Raw genomic sequence first — 19,734 nt, forward strand, 5'->3', positions numbered from 1 at the left:
GTGCAGCAGCGAAGACCCAACGCAGCCAAAAATTAATTAATTAATTAATTAAAAAGACAAAAGGAAAGGCTTGTATGAGGACATCCATTGGTGAAGTATGTGCCACACGCCTAAGATGACAGAGAAGCTGGCTTTTGTTCATGTTATTTTGAGATTCTGTAAATGTTTTGGTCATTCTTCATTTCTTATGAAAACCATTCTTGATTTTCACGGTGAACGGCACACAGAAAACCATTTTGTTGCATCAAAGCTTCTCCGTGGATCCTCTGCTCTTATTCTGCTGCTACAGAGGAGTACCTTGAGTGAATTCTAAGAGGATTGCAGGCAGTAGCTCAGAACAATAGACTGGGAACTTTGCACCCTGTGAGATGCCCACGTTGTCTCAGAGGCAGGGAAAATGCAAATTTGGGTCGTCAGGAGGCCAGGGGTATCATTCTCTCAGTTAATCAGTCATCAGTCGTTACTGAGCACCTACAGTTAAGTGACAGGCAGTGGGCCAAGCACTGGCAATTCAGCTGCGAATAAACAGTCTCCACATGTAACGCAGGGCTGTGGGGACACTTGGGGAAAGGAGCAGATCATGAGGTATAATATCGCGGTACACTGTGTCACATGGGTTATTGAAGGACACTTCCTCCCACTTCCTTCATTTGCTCTGTGACCTGTCTCCTGATCAGCCTGTTACTCGGGGCTGCCTCACCCAGCCACGCTGCCATTGGCACCCGCAGGTTCTGTGATCGCTGAAGCAACAGAAAACCCATTCTCTCCAGAGTCCCCGTCCACGCTGCAGCTCTTTGCTGTTAGTTTCCGAGAAGAACTTTCCACAGTTGGCACACGGTGCTCGTGGCCTTCATTCCCACATGTTCCCGTGCTGCCCGGTGACAGCAGCACCTCCAGGACAGGCTGTGCGGGGAGAGAAGAAGAATCTCCCTCCCTGCCGATCCCGAGTCTCTGCTAGGTGTCGAGACCCTGTGCTGGGTGTGTTTGTGCACCCTGTCCCGTTCACCCAGCCCCATGAGGGAGGTGTGAACACCCTCATTTTATAAATGAAAATCTGAGAGTTTCTACAAATTTCCGAAGATCTCATAATTAAGAAGTTGCAGAGCCAAGGCTCAAAACCAAGTCTATTTAATTCATTAGAAAAACCTTAGTCTAGGATGGCCTGTGATCCCACTAGAAATATAAACGGAATTAAAGACATTATGCACTTTCCTTTTTCTAAAAATATGTGAGCAATCTTCCTATTATTTCACTCACCTAGATGACACTCCCAGGAGAGCTAGAGGAGGCACTGGCTTAAGGGGTCAGAGAAGAGGGACGGGGATGTAGGGTGGGTACCCTCACTCTCCACCGTGGTGACAAGCTTGCCTTGACGTATCACTTCCCAAGAATTCTCACGTTATGCACGCTCACATATTCATGCGCCCAGGGCATCACACAGAATGTTAGTGTTGTCTTTCACTGCTGGTGGATCGTCTTTGAAACTTTTCCCCCAAAGTGACCTCTAGCAAAGTCATTAAAATCACTGTAGATATCCGGCCTTGGGTCCTTGTCACTCCAGCTCTGGGAAAGAGAACAGCCAACATCTACTGATCCAAATCCTGGTCACCTGGGAAAGGAAAAGGAGACATACAGCTTGCTTTTGTCATGTGACACTCCCGGCTAATTGGAAAGGAATTGCCATTTGACCTCGCAGAAAATAAATTGAACGGGAGGGGATTGTGTTTTAAGTAAACCTGGTAGTTAAACGCAATCCTCCGCTCCCTCCACTTTTTCTTCAGAACAAACTGGATTTCATTTCACCTGGTCTGAGGAGAGTCTAAGTCATTGGCAAATGTTATTGGCCCATGTATGAAAGTTGAGCAAAATGAAAGTACAATATGCAAATGAACCCAAGTCACCTAGGTAGCAGCAGAAATGCAACTTTGCATTTCTGTGCAGTGTGACTGCTTGCGACAGGCATGACTTTCTTTTGCTTGTTTTAAAACTCACAGTGGCATAATTCTCTATAAAGCTTCAGTCCTACCTTGCACTTTTTTCTCAAGCTTCTGTAGAGCGATGACTGAGCATGGTATTACACCCAACATACCCCAGGGATCATCCCGGGAGACCCAGTCACAACTTACCCACGGCAAGGAGTGAGAACTCCTGCTTCTGACTTCCTGAGAATGATGGAAATGTGGATCCTGGCAGCCCCTCCCAGATTTTATCTTGCCTGAACTCAGCAAGATAGCGATCACATGTTCAGCTGGAAATGGAGCTTCAAGAAACGGAAGCCAGGGAAGGGACACAGCACACTGGCCCCGGTGCTACCCCAAGCCCTCCGCTTGCTCAAAGGAACCCCCAGCCTCTGGTGTTGGCTGCACACACACCCCCTCGTGACCTCCCAGCCTCTTTGGAGGCTCCATTTGGGGGCCTGACCTGACCTGGCCTGGTTCCTTGTCTCCTACTTGGCATATTTACCAAGTTTTCCATATCTTAAAATCTAGTTCTGGGCTTCCCTGGTGGCGCAGTGGTTGAGAGTCCGCCTGCTGTTGCAGGGGACGCGGGTTCGTGCCCCGGTCCGGGAGGATCCCACATGCCGCGGAGCGGCTGGGCCGTGAGCCGTGGCCGCTGAGCCTGCGCGTCCGGAGCCTGTGCTCCACAACGGGAGAGGCCGCAACAGAGGCCCGCGAACCGCAAAAAAAAAAAAAAAAAAAAAAAAATCTAGTTCTGCTGCAAATAGCTGGGCTCTCTGGCTTAAGCCCAAGAAAGCCTCTCACCCACCCACACAGCTGCTCAGTGACCTACATGCACCCGAGTTTTAGATGCCGGAGAGGGAAGGAGTTAGTTGGAAGTCTGTGTTAATCAGTCTCTCCCGGGACTTTCCTGGTGGTCTAGTGGGTAAGACTCTGCGCTCCTAACGCAGGGGACCCAGGTTCGATCCCTGGTTGGGGAACTAGATCCCACATGCATGCTGCAACTGAAAAGACCACATGCCGCAACTGAGAAGTCCATATGCTGCAACTAAGACCTGGCGCAACCAAAATAAATAAATTAAAAAAAATAAATCTTAAAAAAAAAATCAGTCTCTCCCAATGCAACAGAGGTGAAGTGCCAAGGGCATTTAGCCCTTTTTCGTTGTTCACATCTCGATTAAAGTAGTTGCCACTTTCATAAATAGTGATAATATTTCCTGAGGGCTTCTCAGTAGCGTGGCATTATATTCAATCCACCCGGGACCTTTCGCAGCATAGAGGATGTGAAATTTCTGGTCTCGATGAGCATATAATAAAAAGCAAGACATGGCAACTAATAGCAACTATTTATGGAGTGCAGATAGAGGCAGAAGGGCATATGTGCATAAGAGAAATTAATTCAATGCTTGCAAAAGGAAGACAATTATATCAGGAAAACGTGCCTACTTGGTGTAAAAAGGCCACTGCGGTTCCCGGCATTGAGCCACGCTCACCCTGCAAGCCTTGGTGCTTCGTGTATTTATGTCTTTCGTTACCTTCATGATTGCAGGGAGCCAGTCCGCTGCCTGCCGTCATTCTCCCCTTTATAGAATAGCCATGGGCGGTACAGTGTCGCTCAAGGTCATGGGCTCAAGACTGGGCTGGGTCTGGAGGGAGACGGTCATCACCCCCATAGCTGCTTGGCAGCGTTTGTGAGGTTAATTAGCAGCACAGGTGTCCAGCTTCATTGGCACGACACCTGGCTTCCTCGTCCCCAACCTCAAAGGAAAATGCCTGAGCTGGCTGGGCCTCAGGACTCTTAATTTCTATTACTTTTGAAGCACCATGAAAGAACACGGAAAAGAAGCTTAAACTCATTCTAATGACAATAACCCACCTATAACCATCACAATAACAGCAGGAACTCTGCTCCGTACAAGCAGGCCATCGGGCGAGGCCTCTCGGAAACACTGAGAAATGCTTCTGCTGTTGTGTTCACCTCTTTTCCCTTCACTCAGATAATTCCTCTTGCCCCAGATGGAAGCCCCAGCTTGCTTGAAGCTCCCTGAAACTTCTTCCTCCCCTCCCCTCCTTTTCACCCTCCTGGAAGGGACACATTAAATTACCACGGCCCTTCTTTCATCTGCAAGCTTGACCACCACTGAGGGAAGCAGCCCTAAGGCTGGGGTGGAGAAAGGCGTGATCCATACCATAACTTTCTGGGCTTCACTTTACTGACTGTCCCCACCCAGTCCCAACCTAAAAGGATGGAGAAGGAGAGAGGGGTAAAGGCAGGATCCTACGTGTGGCAGCTTGAAAACATGGCCCCCAGTTCTCTGATACTCCTTCTATCACTAGGTGGCATCTCTGTCCTCTGCTCTCGAACCTGAGCCTGGCAACGATTTAACCAATAGAATACAGTGGATGCAAGATAATCACTGTGTCAGTTTGGGGCCCAGGCCTTAAGAAACTGGTAACTTCCACTTCTTGTCTCTTGGGAACCAGCCAGCAGACTGGTTGAGAAAGGCCAAGCCGATGGTAGAGAGGCCCGTGGGGACAGGAACCAAGCCCCCAAGCTCTCAACCAACAGCCAACGCCAACTCTCCAGCTATGTGCGAAAGCCATCTTGTAAGTGGATCCTCAGCCCCCTGACGTGCCCCAGCTGATACCTCGTGTAGCCGAGATGAGGCTTCTCCCATGCCCTCATTCCTGTCCAAATTGCAGAGCTGATCTGCCGCATCAGTTTTTCAGACAGCAGTAAATAACTGGAGCTCCAGGGTTCCAGCCTTCCTTGGGGGAGCCCAGGGAGGGATGCTGACCCTCCCCAAGCCCTCCCCAAGTGGCCCCCGGGTCTGCCTCTCACACGAGGATTAGGGATCTGTGAAATGGGGTCCCAACTGCTAGCCCAGCACTGAACACCCTTCACACACTTTCCAACCCTCTCTCCCCTACAAGCCCCGCGGCATGTAGGGGACACATGTATCCTCTGAGCTTGGGAACCTATCCATTACTCAAGAGCCTTAGAAAAGGTCCTTCTAACGGTAAAAATAAATGCGGATCAAGAACTCAACACCTGGGCTTCCCTGGTGGTGCAGTGGTTAAGAATCCACCTGCCAATGCAGGGGACACGGGTTCAAGCCCTGGTCTGGGAAGATCCCATATGACGCGGAGCAACTAAGCCCGCGAGCCACAACTACTGAGCCCGCGAGCCACAGCTACTTAAGCCCGCGCACCTAGAGCCCGTGCTCCGCAACGAGAGAAGCCACCGCAATGAGAAGCCTGTGCACCGTAACCAAGAGTAGGCCCCACTCGCCACAACTAGAGAAAGCCTTCGTGCAGCAAAGAAGACCCAACGCAGACAAATATAAATAAAATAAATTAAAAAACAAAAAAAACTCGTCACCTTGTCCAGCAGGCCCAAGTCTTTACCCCCTGCTGGAGTGGGGCCTTTTGTGGACTCCCTTCCACAGGTCTGCAGAGTGCTGCGCGCAAGTGGATCCCAGAAAGGGGGAGCGGATGGGGGGGGGCAGGTCTAGGAGGGGTGGGGCCTGGGAGGGCGGAGCCTGGGAGGAAGCCCAAGGGAGGTAAGTCTCAGGAGCCAAGGGGGGACCCAAGGGGAGAAGGAGATAGGGGTGATCAGTATCAAACAAAAACTAAACATAAACTAAGTCAGGGTGGATTTGAGTAAATAGGAGGGAGGAAGTCGAGGCCGTGCTCACAGCCAAATCCATCCCGCTTGTTGAGAAGGGGAGGCAAGCAATGGGCAGTATGTAGCTAAAGGGCAGTGGAGGGCCGATAGGAACCCCTTGTTTCTAGCGTGGTTTGGTTTTGAAGAGGGAAATTGCTAAGCAAGTTTATTCAAGAGAGCAGACCAGGGGAAGAGTTGACTGCTAAGGCCTGGCTGCTCCCTGGGGAGGTGCAAGGGGGTGGTACCAGAACTCAAAATGTAGGGGAAGCCCATCGGCGGTGCCGGAGAGCAACGCGGAGATGCTGGGGCCCGAGGGCCTAACCAAGGGGGAAGGGCGTGCACGAGCCCACTCGGCTCTTTCCGTACAGGAGGGGCTGCGGGCCAGGAGCTGGAAGGGTGGAGTCCGGCGCCGGCCTTGACGTTGCGTTTGCACGCTCTGACGGCGATGGTCTTTTACAGACCAATAAAAATAGCATTTTCCAAGTAAAAACATAATTTCTAAATATGCTTTTATTCCTTCTTTATAGAAGAGGGAGAAAACCGCGACTGTCCACACTGAAAATGGCTTTGGGAGGAGGGTTGGCCTCACTCTTCTTCGGAGTCACCTCTGCATGTTGCCCACTTCGGACCCGCCATCCCGGCTCCTCGAGCGCCACCCAGTGGCCTCAGGGAGGAACATCCCGCGAGCTCAGCGCGGCTCGGGCTAAAACAGCCCTTTCCGAAGGCGTTTTTCCTGCCAAAGAAAACCGCCGTGTGTCACAACTACTGGAAAAGCAATCCTGAGAAACAAAGCCCTGATTTTTTTTATAGCAGCAGTGGAAACCGGACCCCACTTCCTTCCTCCAGGATTAGGGCCTCATTGATGCTGGTGGAATCGGTCATTTTGTTTCGCCATCCGTACTCAGAGAGTGAGAGAGGAGAATTACTTTCGCTCTCCCAGAGATCTTATCAAAGGTTTTTCTGTTCGGATTACCAAACTGTTACAAAGAACTCTCTTATAGATGTTTCTCTGCCTTTTCTTTTTTTCTTTAAGGTTTTGTTTTTTAATAACATTGAGCCAGAATTTCCCTTACCTGCGTGGTTGACAGCAAGTGGGTTTGGGGGCGTGTAGTGGGTGACACTTGAGTGTCTTTCTGTGCCCTCCTGTAGGGGAAACAGCGTCCTGTTCTCCACCAAGGCACCTTGACTTCTAGCTGGGGTGACCAAGTGGATCTATACAGTGAGTGCTATGAAATGAATTCAATTTCTCATAAAGGAATTCAGGAGAAACCACTTCAAAATAAAGGTTTAGCCAAATTCAAAACTGAAAAGTCCATAACCAATTATTATGCAAAGTAGGATGGAGGGGGCAGTCCCTTCCAGGTGGTTCCCAGCACCACCTGAATAGCTGTGAGTAATTGAGTTATTTACCCCTTTAAGGCTTGATGTCCCCTGCAAAATGGTGATGACAGTAATACCAACTTCGTAGGATTATTGTGAGTTTTAATGAGATAATATATAGCTAATGGTTATGAATTTTACTCTAAAACAAGTAGCAAAAATTTAAAAAATGCCACATTTTGAAGTTTCTAAGTCATATTAAGTCAACTTGCCTGTGTGATGAGAAATTCAATCTCTGTCATGTTTGGGTCTCCTCCCATCTCTAGGGTCACACGAGAACTGCTGGCGTTATCTGTAGTGTCCAAAAAACCAAAGTTGGGCCTCCAGCCCTTGTTGACTCACGTGGCATTCCCGCACTGAGATGGAGCCTGGCACAAAGTAGTTGCTCAATAAATATCATTGTAATAAGTCTAAAACTCAGTCTATAAAATGAAAATCAAGAGGCTACAGTTAATCTGATCGAAATCATCTAGACTCTGACGAATACTTTTTTCGTGTCCATGGTTCAGGAATAGGTCTGGAAACTTCTTCCCTGGTGCCCTAAAGCAGAGATCCCGGAGAGCCTTCCCAAGATGGTTTAGTTGGGAGATTTCCTGATCCCTTAATGGTCTAGCTCATAGTTGACCCCTGTGCCCAGAACCATAACAAATTTTGAATTTTGTACATTCGATGTGCAAAAGACACATTGGACCACTGAACTCAACAAAAATAACTACTTCGGTCAAAGGTCTAGTGACCTTGGGATATCTTTAGCAGATGCATATGACCCAGCTACTGAGCCTCAGGAATGCAAGGGACTAGCTCACCCGGTGCTCCCAGTTTAAGGACGCTGCCTACCTCGGTCTCTCCAACACAAAAAAAACTTCCATCACTACGAAAGTCTGGCCTTCCTCACATCGTCCTCACTTCATCACGGGCTTGGTCAAGCCCAGGAAGGCAAAAGTCGGTGAGAGACCCACCCTTTTCCTGCTAGACTCCTGGAAAGACCCCTGTGTTGTTACCACACTCTGAATACATCCTGATGTCTGGTCTATCAATCCCATTTCCTATTTTGTTTCTGTTCTTTGGCTTTAATTCAGGAGCCTCTGAGCACATCTTACTGAGATCACACTCTGACTTAGTAAAATAGTGCCCACTGTGTTGCTGGTTTACTTCATTGCGCTCAAGTAAGCTCAGGTAGGGGGCTTCACGTGCAGACCTTCACAGCGATGGGGGAAGAGCCTCGAGGAGATGGAAGGACGGGGCTCCGGGAGGCACCGGGCTGGTGGGAGGTTTGGAACAGGGCGGTGCTTTGTGGGTCTGACTCTAGTGCCCACCGAGACGTGACTCAGCCACATTCCCCATCTCTGCTTCTGCTTGGGGGGCTTCTCCCTTCTTCTCCTGCTACCAGGCAGCCCCTGCACTCTGATCTGCACGCCATTTTCTATGCCATAAATTCAGCTCCATGATCATGTGTTCCGCCTGTTTTGAAACTTCAGCCCACTAGTGGTCCAGCGTGGCCTTCCTACCTCACAACCTCCCCTTGTGCAGTCTCTCAGCTTCAGATTCTACTGATAGCAGCCTACCTCGCATATTTCAGAAAGGGGATGTGATGGGCATTGGCAGGGCCTTCTGTGTCAGGCTCCCCTCCCAGGCCAATGGTTAGCCTATCATACAGTGCTGAATAAGACCACCATGTGCGAGGACTAGCCTGGGTCTGCATAGGTAGAGCTGTGTTTTGGAAGAGAACAGTGAGCACGGGGAATGCTGTGATTGACGAGTCTAGGACAGCAGCCAGGGACATGGTACCATGTGATCTGCCCCTTTCCTCTGCCTGTCTGCATTCGGTTATGTTCATACGTTCATCTGGTCTACTCAGGATCATCAGTGACCTCCCGACTGTTAAACCCAATGGTCAGTGCTCAGGCCTCATTCTCCTTGACCCACCAGCAGCATCAGACCCAGTTCTTTCTGTCTTCCTTGAACGTTGTCTTCCCTTGGCTTCCGGGACACCGCATTTGCCTACTTTCACCTCTACTCCTTTCTCAGTTCCCTTTGCTGTGCGCCTCTCTAAGCTTCAGGGAAGGTGGAATCTCAGAGAAGCAGGTCATTCTTCACGGAGGTCCAGGGAGGGGGGCTCCTAGGCACGGCTTGCTGGCCTGGGATTTTTAGGTCTAATCACAAACCTGTGGGACCACCTGTCAAAAGGCAATTATTTCTGTGTCAGTATTATCCCAGCCACATTATAATCTGATTTTATTTTATTTTTTGCGGTACGTGGGCCTCTCACTGTTGTGGCCTCTCCTGTTGCGGAGCACAGGCTCCGGACGCGCAGGCTCAGCGGCCATGGCTCACGGGCCCAGCCGCTCCGCGGCATGTGGGATCCTCCCGGACCGGGGCACGAACCCGTGTCCCCTGCATCGGCAGGCGGACTCTCAACCACTGCGCCACCAGGGAAGCCCTATTCCTGTTTTAAAATTAAGAAAACAGGGACTTCCCTGGCATCCAGTGGTTAAGACTTCGCCTTCCACTGCAGGGGGTGTGGGTTCAATCCCTGGTCGGGGAGCTAAATTCCCACATGCCTCAGGGCCAAAAAAACAAAACATAAAACAGAAGCAGTATTGTAACAAATTCAATAAACACTTAAAAAAAAAAAAAAAGGTCCACATCAAGAAAACCTTAAAAAAAAAAAAAAACTTGCAGAGGTTAAACAATTTGCCCATGGCCGCAGTGGTGATATATAATGGAGCCGGAATTCAACCCCAGGAATCTCTGACTCCCAAACGGTTGTTCTTAACCACTAAGTTAGGCGATGTTCTGTCCTCTCCTTTGGCTCCCTCAATCCCTCCAGGAATGTAACTTTCTACTTCCTCTCCTGCCCACAGTTTCAAGGCAATCACACATTCATGCATTGGAGCCCTGGGCACAATGAAACACACGTTTCAATGCTTCCTGTTCTAGTTTTCAAATTGCCCAATAATTAAGTGGATTACTGCTGTCATATCTTAGTGCCTGGACTGAACAAGGGTTGGTTCAGTTCCTATTTCTTTTGCAGCCACTACACCTTGTGAGTTAATCAAAATTTATTACACGTCACCAAGGAGCAATATGTGACACAGGACAGCGTCCTAGACCACAAGTCAACAGACTGACTATTTTCCTTGTTTCTCATTCTTGCTTTTCCATTAACCAGCTGTTTGACCTTGGGCAATCACTGAACCACTCTGACCCTCAGTTGCCTCATCTATAAAACAAACACAGTCTTAAGGTCCCCTTCCAGTGCGAACTGTCCATGATTCTGAAGAGTGAGGATCAAGTTTATTATTTTATGGGAACTTGAACTGTGCTTCTTCAAGTACCAACTCTTGTCTGAGCTCTACCTGTATCTCACTCCTAGATTTAAATCTAGGGCTAAGCATAAGCGAAACTTTCACAAAAGGATGGGAAAATACAGATAATAATAACTTCATCTTATTGGTATTTGGAGGAACATGACTAAAAAGATGGAATTGTTTTCAGGAAGGATCTATATAATATTCTGTAAGGAAATATAGTAATTGTTATAAAAAGATTTTATCATGTTGGCTAAGATGTGGAGGAAAGGAAGTCCTCTGATAAGAGGGCTTCCCACAGGAGAATTATCTTGTGCCATTTGAAACTCATTACTATCATCCTTTCTTTAAAATCTTTTCTGGCATTTGGCGATCTTACTGTGCATATGGCTGTGACTGCCACTTTTTTGAGTGTAAATTCTTTATTTACTGATTTTGTTATTTCTCTTACATGATATTGACCCTGCTCAGATGTTTTATTATTCTTAGGGGGGATGCATGACTCAGACCTGTACAATCAGAATATTTCATATCCCTGGCTACACTGTTTATTTGAGGGATAAATACGTGACTCAACAGAACCAATGGATTCCCAACAGAACCTCAGGACAATGACAGAAACTATCAGGAAAGATAAGCTCCCTTTTCAAAGCAGTTGCTGAGATATGGAGTATGTATATGCTATGGGCTGCTGGAACCACCTTGCCATTATGTAAGAAGAGCTTATCTGAGATTGAGGCGAACGCAGAGAAAGCAAAGTCTAGAGATGCAGAGAAACAGGATTCCCGATTATATTGTTTGAGTACCTGGATCCCCAAAGTCTACCCCTGGATTATCAGTAATATAGCCAATAAATTCCCTTTCTTTTTTATTTTTAAGCAGAAGCCATTTAAAATCATAATTTGTTTGTCGCTTGCAACTGAAATTAATCAACCTAGAATTTGTGAACCTGTACAGAAAGCCCATGGTTCCGTACTTCTTCACATCAGTAGATGCCCAAGGGGTCTTTCTAAAATTGAGCCTACTGCTTGCCACAGGAAAAGAAGGTAGAGTGTTATCATATCTTATCTGACTTTCATTTTATATGCTGATTGTTAGACACTAACCCCCATGAAAGATGTAACTTCACAATCCTATTTAATTCTCACAGCAGCAAGCACATTTATTAACATTTATTAATGTTAAGGCTTAATGTAAAAACAAAATGGCACAAATCCTGCAGGTAAGTAGGGACCATGGTGGCTGGGAGCACTTCAGCATTCTTCTCTTTCTCTCTCCTTGTGGAACTTTTTGGATCCCTCTAAGGTCTGTGAGAGACAAGGGGTGTGTGTGTGTGTGTGTTGGGGGAGGAGGAGGGAGTTGTATAGTTAATTACTAGAGCTATAAAAGGCCTTCTCTAAGTTCATTTCTTCTCTTATAAAGGCCAACCCACGCTGGGCACTAGTGGGCTGTCTTCTCCCAAAGGTCCCCGCAGAGCCAACACGTCCTCCTCCCTGCTCAGCCCCACCCTCATTGGTTTTCAAAGGTTCCCTTCTCACCTTTTCTCTCTGAATTCTCCCTCCCTCCAGTCTGAGAATTTGTCTGCATATGGTGAGAAGGCTTTTTTTTTTTCCTAGTAGAATATATGCTATCATTCTTAACTTTGTGGTCCGTGGTCTATTCCCCGAATCTTCATATGCCAAGTCAACCTTTTAAGAAAGAAAAGAAAAAAAAAAAAGACATGCATCTTTTCAGTAAAGCTTTTGCAAATAACAAATACTCCAGCTTTCAGACCGTAATGTTTTTATTATAACTTTAACAATTAATTTTGAAATCCAGGCTCTATTTGCACCCCCTTCAAGGCAGTGAAGCCCATGGGTGGAAGGCTACAGGGCAAAAAGAAAAACAGTGAGAAAATTCTTGGATTAAAATGTACAAATATCATCTAGGTACGTAATCTTAGATTCTTTTACTTGCGACCTCCCCCTTCTCTCGCCAAAGAATTCATGAAAGGAAAAACCATGAAGTTTCTCCAGTCTTTTAAAGTGCCAGGTTTAGGACATGGAAGCAATCTAAGGGTCCATCGACAGATGAATGAATAAAGAAGATGTGGTACATATATACAATGGAATATTACTCAGCCATAAAAAGGAATGAAATTGAGTTATTTGTAGTGAGGTGGATGGACCTAGAGTCTGTCCTACAGAGTGAAGTAAGTCAGAAAGAGAAAAACGAATGCCATATGCTAACACATATATATGGAATCTAAAAAAAAAGGTTTTGAAAAACCTAGGGGCAGGACAGGAATAAAGACACAGATGTAGAGAATGGACTTGAGGACACGGGGACGGGGAAGGGTAAGCTGGGACGAAGTGAGAGAGTGGCATGGACATATATACACTACCAAATGTAAAAGAGATAGCTAGTGGGAAGCAGCCACATAGCACAGGGAGATCAGCTCGGTGCTCTGTGACCACCTAGAGGGGTGGGATAGGGAGGGTGGGAGGGAGATGCAAGAGGGAGGGGATATGGGGATATATGTATATGTATAGCTGATTCACTTTGTTATACAGCAGAAACTAACACAACATTGTAAAGCAATTATACTTCAATAAAGATGTTAAAAAATAAATAAAGTGCCAGGTTTCCACTTCTTTTCACCCCTCTAAAGTTTCGGGGGAAAAGAGGAAAGAAGAGCAAAACTAGAAGCAAAATCGTAAGCTTAAAAAATTTCTGTGCCTGTTTTTATGCACTTTCATTGGGCACGACAGGAAAATGGGCTCTACTATTTTCACACAATAGTTGAATTTTGCTTGTTCCAGCATGTATATAAATTACCTGGCTTTTTGTTAATCCCATCTAAGTGATCATTCCTTTTTTACCTTGTTTGATTATTCTGATTTATTTTAAAATCACAATCCACATTTAGTGAGAGGAAAATTTCTTTTTATTTCGTAGTTTATCATTCTTGTCACTTATATAAGTGACAAGAATGATAAATTATAAGTATCACTTATTTTATTATTAAATTTTATTAATCATAAAATACCCAAATACCTAATATTGGAAACAACAATAAGCAAGCCAGCAGCTATGCTTTAAGTCTGGACATTCTAAAATGGAAAAAATGCAAAGAAAAATATAGCTCTAAGAGGGGAAGTTTAGGGGCGTGGAGACAAACGCACTTTTCCAAGCCGCCTCCTGGGTATCCGTCCAGCTAGGGGTTACAGTTTGTTAATTTAAGGAAATAAGACGGAGACCGAAGGTACTGGCGCAGCGTTTATGTTACTGACCAAATATCCACCCTAGAGGAAGCAGTACTGCCCGGGTTGAACTGCGGAAACCAAACCCAAGTCTGCGGGGTCAGAAGTAGTTTCAAAGGCTGGGCTCCACATGGCAACATCTAACTGGATTAAACGTTATCATTTACCTTTATTATTAGTATAATACTTTTAAGCTAATATACACCTGCACATTCCTAAATGCCCCGAGACTGGACGGCCTCAGAATGCCTCGCTTGTCTACATTCGATTTTCTGCATAATCAGAAAAAATGGAGGCGAGCTTTGTCTACTTTGGCCCCGCTCGAAACCAGCGTCCTCGGGCCGAGGCGCCCAGACCTCGCGGCCGGATGGCGGCTCGAGTCCGCGGGGACGCGCGCGGCACGCGAGGACTCGGCCTGCCCCACCCGGCCGCCCCGGAGCCCGCTGTCTTCCGCCAACACCCGGAGCAGCGGGCCCGGCGCGGGAGCGCGTGGCGTCACAAAGCCCAGTCGGAACGCTGGGGCCGGCGCCGAAGCCGAGGGCGCCCGGGGCGAACCCACTAGCGGCCCTCCCTGGCGGAACGGCAAGCGCGCGAGCCCTTCATCTCGCCCCGCCTCCCCTACCCCCGCCGCAAGGGCCGCAGCGCCGCGGCGGCTCGGGTGCCGCAAAGCGTCCTGGGAGAGCCGGCTCGCACCGGAAGGACGCGCGGGCGCTCGGCGGCAGCGAGGTTATAAAAGGGAAGGAGCCGGCAGCGGGCGGAAGTGGGCGGTTCAGCTGCTCCCGGCGCTGTTGTTGGTGTTTGCGCTTCTCGAGGGGCGTTCTGTGGTGGGCCGCCGGTGCAGGCCGCAGTGACAGGGCCGCTCGCCCCGCAACTCCTAGCCTCGGCGCAGCGTCCGATCGCGACTTCCGCGACCCGCAGGCCCAACATGGCGCAGGAGGTGTCGGAGTACCTGAGCCAGAACCCGCGGGTGGCCGCCTGGGTGGAGACGCTGCGCTCCGACGGCGAGACCGACAAACACTGGCGCCACCGCCGCGAGTTCCTGCTCCGCAACGCCGGGGACCTGGCCCCCGCCGGCGGCGCTGCCTCCGCTCACCCGGAGGAGGCCGCCGACGCCGAGAGCGGGACCCGCAGTCGGCAGCTGCAGCAGCTCATCTCCTTTTCCATGGCCTGGGCCAACCACGTCTTCCTCGGGTGCCGGTGAGTGAGCCGGCGTCCCTGAGCTGCTCTCGCGGTTTTGTCCGGAGCTTTCGGCGGAAGGGGAAGTGGTGGAAGCGCGGGAATCCGCGGGACAGGCTGCCCTCTAAGGGCGAGAAGGGCGTCTCTGCCATGGTTACCAGTCTGGAGGTGCCCCCGTTGGGTGGGGAGCTGGCGGTGGAGTTGTTTGTTGGCGATGAGCTCACAACGCTCTTGGGGGAGAGGGGCACTGAATCTAAATTAGGTTTGTAAGAAGGGATCCCGCCTCCCAGACCCCGGGCGTTTGTTTACGGCGTTCCAGGAAACAGAATGTTCCTGGCGGTTGATTCCGTTTCTTGATTACAACCAGGAAATGCAGTTCCTGTGGCCTGTTTTCGTACCCCAGAGGTGGCAGCTTAGCAAAAACACTTACTAAAGTGTCTTTCCCTTCGTTTTTTCAGGTACCCTCAAAAAGTTATGGATAAAATACTTAGTATGGCTGAAGGCATCAAAGTGACAGATGCTCCAATCCATACAACAAGAGACGAACTGGTTGCCAAGGTGAAGAAAAGAGGGATATCGAGTAGCAATGGTTAGCAGATCATAGATGTGAACATACATAGGAGTTTAGAACTTAAATTTGATGTTATTAGGAATTATCGTTATTACTAAGTTTTTAACAAGTTAGAATTTATATGTTATTAATCAAATTGGAATGTTAAACCTAAATTATGTGTCTCTGTGTTTTAGGCTTTGAATTTGATAGTTTCCTTTGACCTCTGTGAGATTTTGAAGTGTGAAATGTTGTCTATGCTGTTGATTTTTTAATATTAGAAATTATTGAGGGGACTTCCCTGGCGGTCCAGTGATTAAGACACCGCGCTTCCACTGCAGGGGGCACGGGTTGGAGCCCTAGTCAGGGAACTAAGACCCACATGCCCTGCGGGGCGGCCAAAAAACAGAAAAAATATAACAAAAAAATTTTTTTAATGAAGAGATTATTGGTGTTATTCAGCGCTGTTTTAAGAAATTAATGAAGTTATTCCACACTTTTTAAAGGATCTACAAATCCTGAAATGTTTTCATCTTGTGCCTTTATTTTAATATGAGTATCTGTCTTGTAAATCTTCAGCTGATACGTATGAGGTAGGCTTAGTCACATACTTGTTTTCGTTTTTTTCAGAAGGGGTAGAAGAGCCAACAAAAAAACGAGCCATAGAAGGAAAAAACAGTTCTGCAGTTGAGCAAAAAGATCATGTGAAAATTCCTGCCAAAACAGAGCGTGCATTAGCTTCGCAGGAAAGTAGTTCAGCGTGTTCGGGATCAACTACCAAGTCAGAGAGTAGTGGGAACTCAGCTCGGAGCTCTGGCACCCTGAGTCAGAATAGCTCCACAAGTGATGGAGAGCGCTCTGTTTCCAGCCAAAGCAGCAGCATTCCCTCTCAGGTAACAGCGGTAGGGTGTGGAAAAGCTTCTGAACCAGAAGCTCCAGATAAACATGGTTCAGCATCGTTGGTTTCTTCGTTGTTGAAATCCAGTGTGAATAGTCATGTGACCCAGTCTGCTGATTCCAGACAGCAAAGTGGATCCCCGAAAAAGAGTGCTTTGGAAGGCTCTGCAGTCTCAGCCTCTCAGAGCACCTCAGAGATTGAGGTGCCCTTGTTGGGCTCCTCAGGAAGCTCAGAAATAGAGTTGCCACTGTTGTCTTCTAAACCTAGTTCAGAGACAGCTTCAAGCGGGTTAACTTCCAAAGCTAGTTCAGAGGCAAGTGTTTCATCATCAGTTTCTAAAAACAGTTCCTCATCAGGCACATCTTTACTAACCCCCAAGAGCACCACCTCAGCAAACACGATGCTGACTTCCAAAAGCACTTCGCAGGTAGCTGCATCACTGTTAGCTTCCAAGAACAGCTCCCAGACCAGCGGCTCTTTGGTTTCCAAAAGCACTTCCATAGCAAGTGTGTCCCAGCTGGCTTCTAAGAGTAGCTCTCAGAGCAGCACGTCACAGCTGCCTTCTAAAAGTACTGCGCAGGCGAGCGAGAGTTCTGTCAGATTCTCTTGTTGCAAGTTAACCAATGAAGATGTGAAACAGAAGCAGCCTTTTTTCAATAGACTGTACAAAACGGTGGCATGGAAGTTGGTGGCCGTTGGTGGCTTTAGTCCCAGCGTGAATCACGGAGAGCTCCTAAACGCAGCTGTCGAGGCTCTGAAAGCAACGCTGGATGTGGTTTTCGTCCCGCTAAAGGAACTGGCAGATCTGCCTCAAAACAAGAGCTCTCAAGAAAGTATTGTTTGTGAACTGAGATGTAAGTCTGTGTATTTGGGCACTGGCTGTGGAAAAAGCAAAGAAAACGCAAAAGCAGTTGCATCAAGAGAAGCCTTGAAGTTATTTCTCAAGAAAAAGGTGGTGGTAAAGATATGTAAAAGGAAATACAGAGGCAGTGAAATTGAGGACTTAGTACTCCTCGATGAAGAGGCAAGGCCTGTCAACTTGCCTCCAGCATTAAAACATCCTCAAGAATTACTGTAATGTCCAAAATGTCACTGTGTACAATATCTGGTATTTGAAGAGAAAAACTTACTTTTGTATAATATGAAACACAGGCTTTCACAAATTTTGTATTGCTTTTTTCCAGTTTTGCAGAAAATTTACATTCTAGTTCTCTTCACACAGTGGAAGTTGTAAATAATTTGTGGATGACAGTATACATTAAAAGGTTTATGCATTAGCAGCATACCAGTATGCTGTTTTATTTGCTGAAAAAAATACTGTCTTCTATTTTTAATGACACATTAGGTACGATGTGTAGTTCTGTAGTCTTAAAATTTTTGTACTACTTTGAATTTGGTGAAAATGTATTAAGTTGTCTACCATGCTTTTTTTTTTTCTAGCTGAATAAACCTTCACATCAAAGAAAAGGGGACCATAGTATTTGTCTGAAAGTGTGAAGCTTAAGGTTTTAAGAATGTTGCCTATAATGTTGAACATGTCTGTTAAAGAATAAAAGAAAATAGTTGCCTCAGACTATTTTTATGAGAAGCTGTAAGCATTTTTTAGATATAAAGCAGTGTTAAATACTTAAGGTTATTTTATTCTGAAGTTGTTTGAAATTCACCATGATTTTGACCTCTGCAGATTCTTTAAGTGGGTTAATTTATGTTTTGAGGTAAAGTACAATTTACACTTTTTCTTAAAGACGTAAATGTGGGTTTCTATATTAAGCATATTTTGTGACTACTACTATTAACAGATTGATTTGTTTAGATATTAAATGCTTTAAGCTATTTTACCTTTTCAAGAAGTTGTGGTTTTTTTTTTCGCCCCCCCCCCCCGCCCCCCGTAGTCAGAACCAATTCCTGCGATAGGCTTCCTGCGAATTCCTGTCACCTGTCACTAGTCGTCGTAAATTGCAACTAGGTAATTTTTCATAGCTGATAACACAGCTTTTTATGGGTAGACAAGTTAACAGTTTGCAAGTCTAGAACTGGGTGGGTTTTTTGTTTACAAAACCTCGTAGAAGAACACTGGGCAGAATAAGAGAAGCCAAGCTCAGCTCTTTAATGAGCCTGTTGAGTTGAATTACATTTGTTGGTTAAGAAAGGAAATCCTGCTTCTGTGTCTTAGGTGATTCGGACTGTATTATTCTTTGTGGCCTTTTTCTGGCTTTCTAGTTGCTGCACTTTGAGCAGTGATGGTGATAATGTACTGAGAAAAACCAGGAAATGGCCTTGTGTGTGGCAGTTGTATTGGAGTAGGAAAATTGGACATAAGTAGTAAAATGTAAGTCATGAAGTTATTTCTATTTTATATTCTAGAAATAATAGGGGATACTTTATATACCTGAATTGAAATAATCAATTGTTTTTATTTCACTAGGTAACTTTTAAAAAAGTTTATTTTTGAGCATGTTAAATTGGATACCAAAGTTTAAAGTCCATATTATGTAAATGGGGTTGCCTTTATATAATACATTGTGAGGAGAAATAACATGAGTGTTGTGAAAGCAGTTTTAATTACCTCAGTTTCCTCAGCCTTGGAATGTATATTTTGTGGGACAATGATTGCAAGAAAAGTAAGAATAAATTTCTGTAATGTATCTAATTAGGTGGTTTAGTAATTTCCTGAATTGGCTAAATTTCCTAAATTTCAAGTTAATATAAAAGTTACTGAATATATTTTAAATTACAGTAAACTTCTTATATGGTAGAATTGCAGGAAGCTGCTTAATGTAAAAACAAACATTAATAAACGTTTTCTATAACTATTAAAAGCTTAGAATTTAAAGAACCCTTGATTTAAGAGAAATGCATATTTTACAATTCTTCAAAATAGTGTCGTGCAGAAGAAAACAAGCTTTGGAATCTTGAGATAGAATCTTGGCTCTTCCTCTTTAAGTAGGCATTTAACCCTTTAACTTTAACTGGAAATTTAACCCTTTATCTGTAAAATAGAAGAGCTGCCTCAGCTGTGAGGATCAAAGTACATACCACAGTTGAGGAATTGCTTATGTGTGTATTCTCATTTTCTCAGAACCTGATGAGTAACTATTGTCGTTTGGTCCATTTTTCAGATGAAACTGAAAAAGTAATTTGGTCAAAGATCAAATTCAAGCCCATATCTGATTCCAGAGTCCAAGCTCTTACTATGTTTTATTGCTTATTACCTTTCTCACTTCTCTAAATGATGACATTTCTGAAAATCCCCCTCAGACTGGTTTCCTACTAGTTTTAAGTGACCGCATCATTCCAAAGGCTCATTTCCTTGAACTGAGTCACAGAAGGAGGTCTAATGTTTGTACTGCTTCTCCTTAGTAACTGCATGTCTTGAATATTCTTGACTAGGGAATTATCCCATATGGGTGCAGTTGAAGTTTGTTAAAATAATTTGAAGTCAAGTTTACTGAATAGGATATTGAGAGGAAATACTGATTTTTCTTCTAAATCAGTGAGGTGAGATGATGACCTGAAACTAATTTTTCTTGATGGTGCTAAAATCCAGAATTT

At 46.0% G+C, this 19,734-nt stretch overlaps 1 protein-coding gene, 1 long non-coding RNA gene and 1 other non-coding gene across 4 annotated transcripts; 2 read left to right on the plus strand and 1 right to left on the minus strand.

The window, feature by feature from the left end:
- Nucleotides 1-2,865: 2,865 nt before the first annotated feature.
- TRNAR-CCU (transfer RNA arginine (anticodon CCU)) lies at nucleotides 2,866-2,938 on the plus strand. Its single transcript has one exon. It is a non-coding gene; the product is annotated as a tRNA-Arg (tRNA).
- An 8,563-nt stretch (nucleotides 2,939-11,501) lies between these two features.
- Nucleotides 11,502-14,803, minus strand: LOC138842489 (uncharacterized). Its single transcript, XR_011377127.1, has 3 exons — nucleotides 14,508-14,803; nucleotides 11,855-12,004; nucleotides 11,502-11,623 (listed from the first exon to the last, which is right to left on the minus strand). It is a non-coding gene; the product is annotated as an uncharacterized lncRNA (long non-coding RNA).
- On the plus strand, nucleotides 14,302-17,621 carry CDKN2AIP (CDKN2A interacting protein). 2 transcript variants are annotated; one of them, XM_030830596.2, is made up of 3 exons: nucleotides 14,302-14,755; nucleotides 15,193-15,323; nucleotides 15,915-17,621. In XM_030830596.2, the coding sequence occupies exons 1-3, from the start codon at nucleotides 14,484-14,486 to the stop codon at nucleotides 17,258-17,260; spliced, it is 1,749 nt and encodes a 582-aa protein (XP_030686456.1). In that variant the 5' UTR covers nucleotides 14,302-14,483; the 3' UTR covers nucleotides 17,261-17,621. The 2 variants fall into 2 exon arrangements, with proteins under 2 accessions (XP_030686456.1, XP_030686468.1); XM_030830608.2 differs by having other exon boundaries at nucleotides 15,193-15,292; nucleotides 15,915-16,053.
- Nucleotides 17,622-19,734: the final 2,113 nt, after the last annotated feature.

This window comes from Globicephala melas, chromosome 21 (assembly GCF_963455315.2).
Source record: "Globicephala melas chromosome 21, mGloMel1.2, whole genome shotgun sequence".
NCBI lineage: Eukaryota > Metazoa > Chordata > Mammalia > Artiodactyla > Delphinidae > Globicephala > Globicephala melas.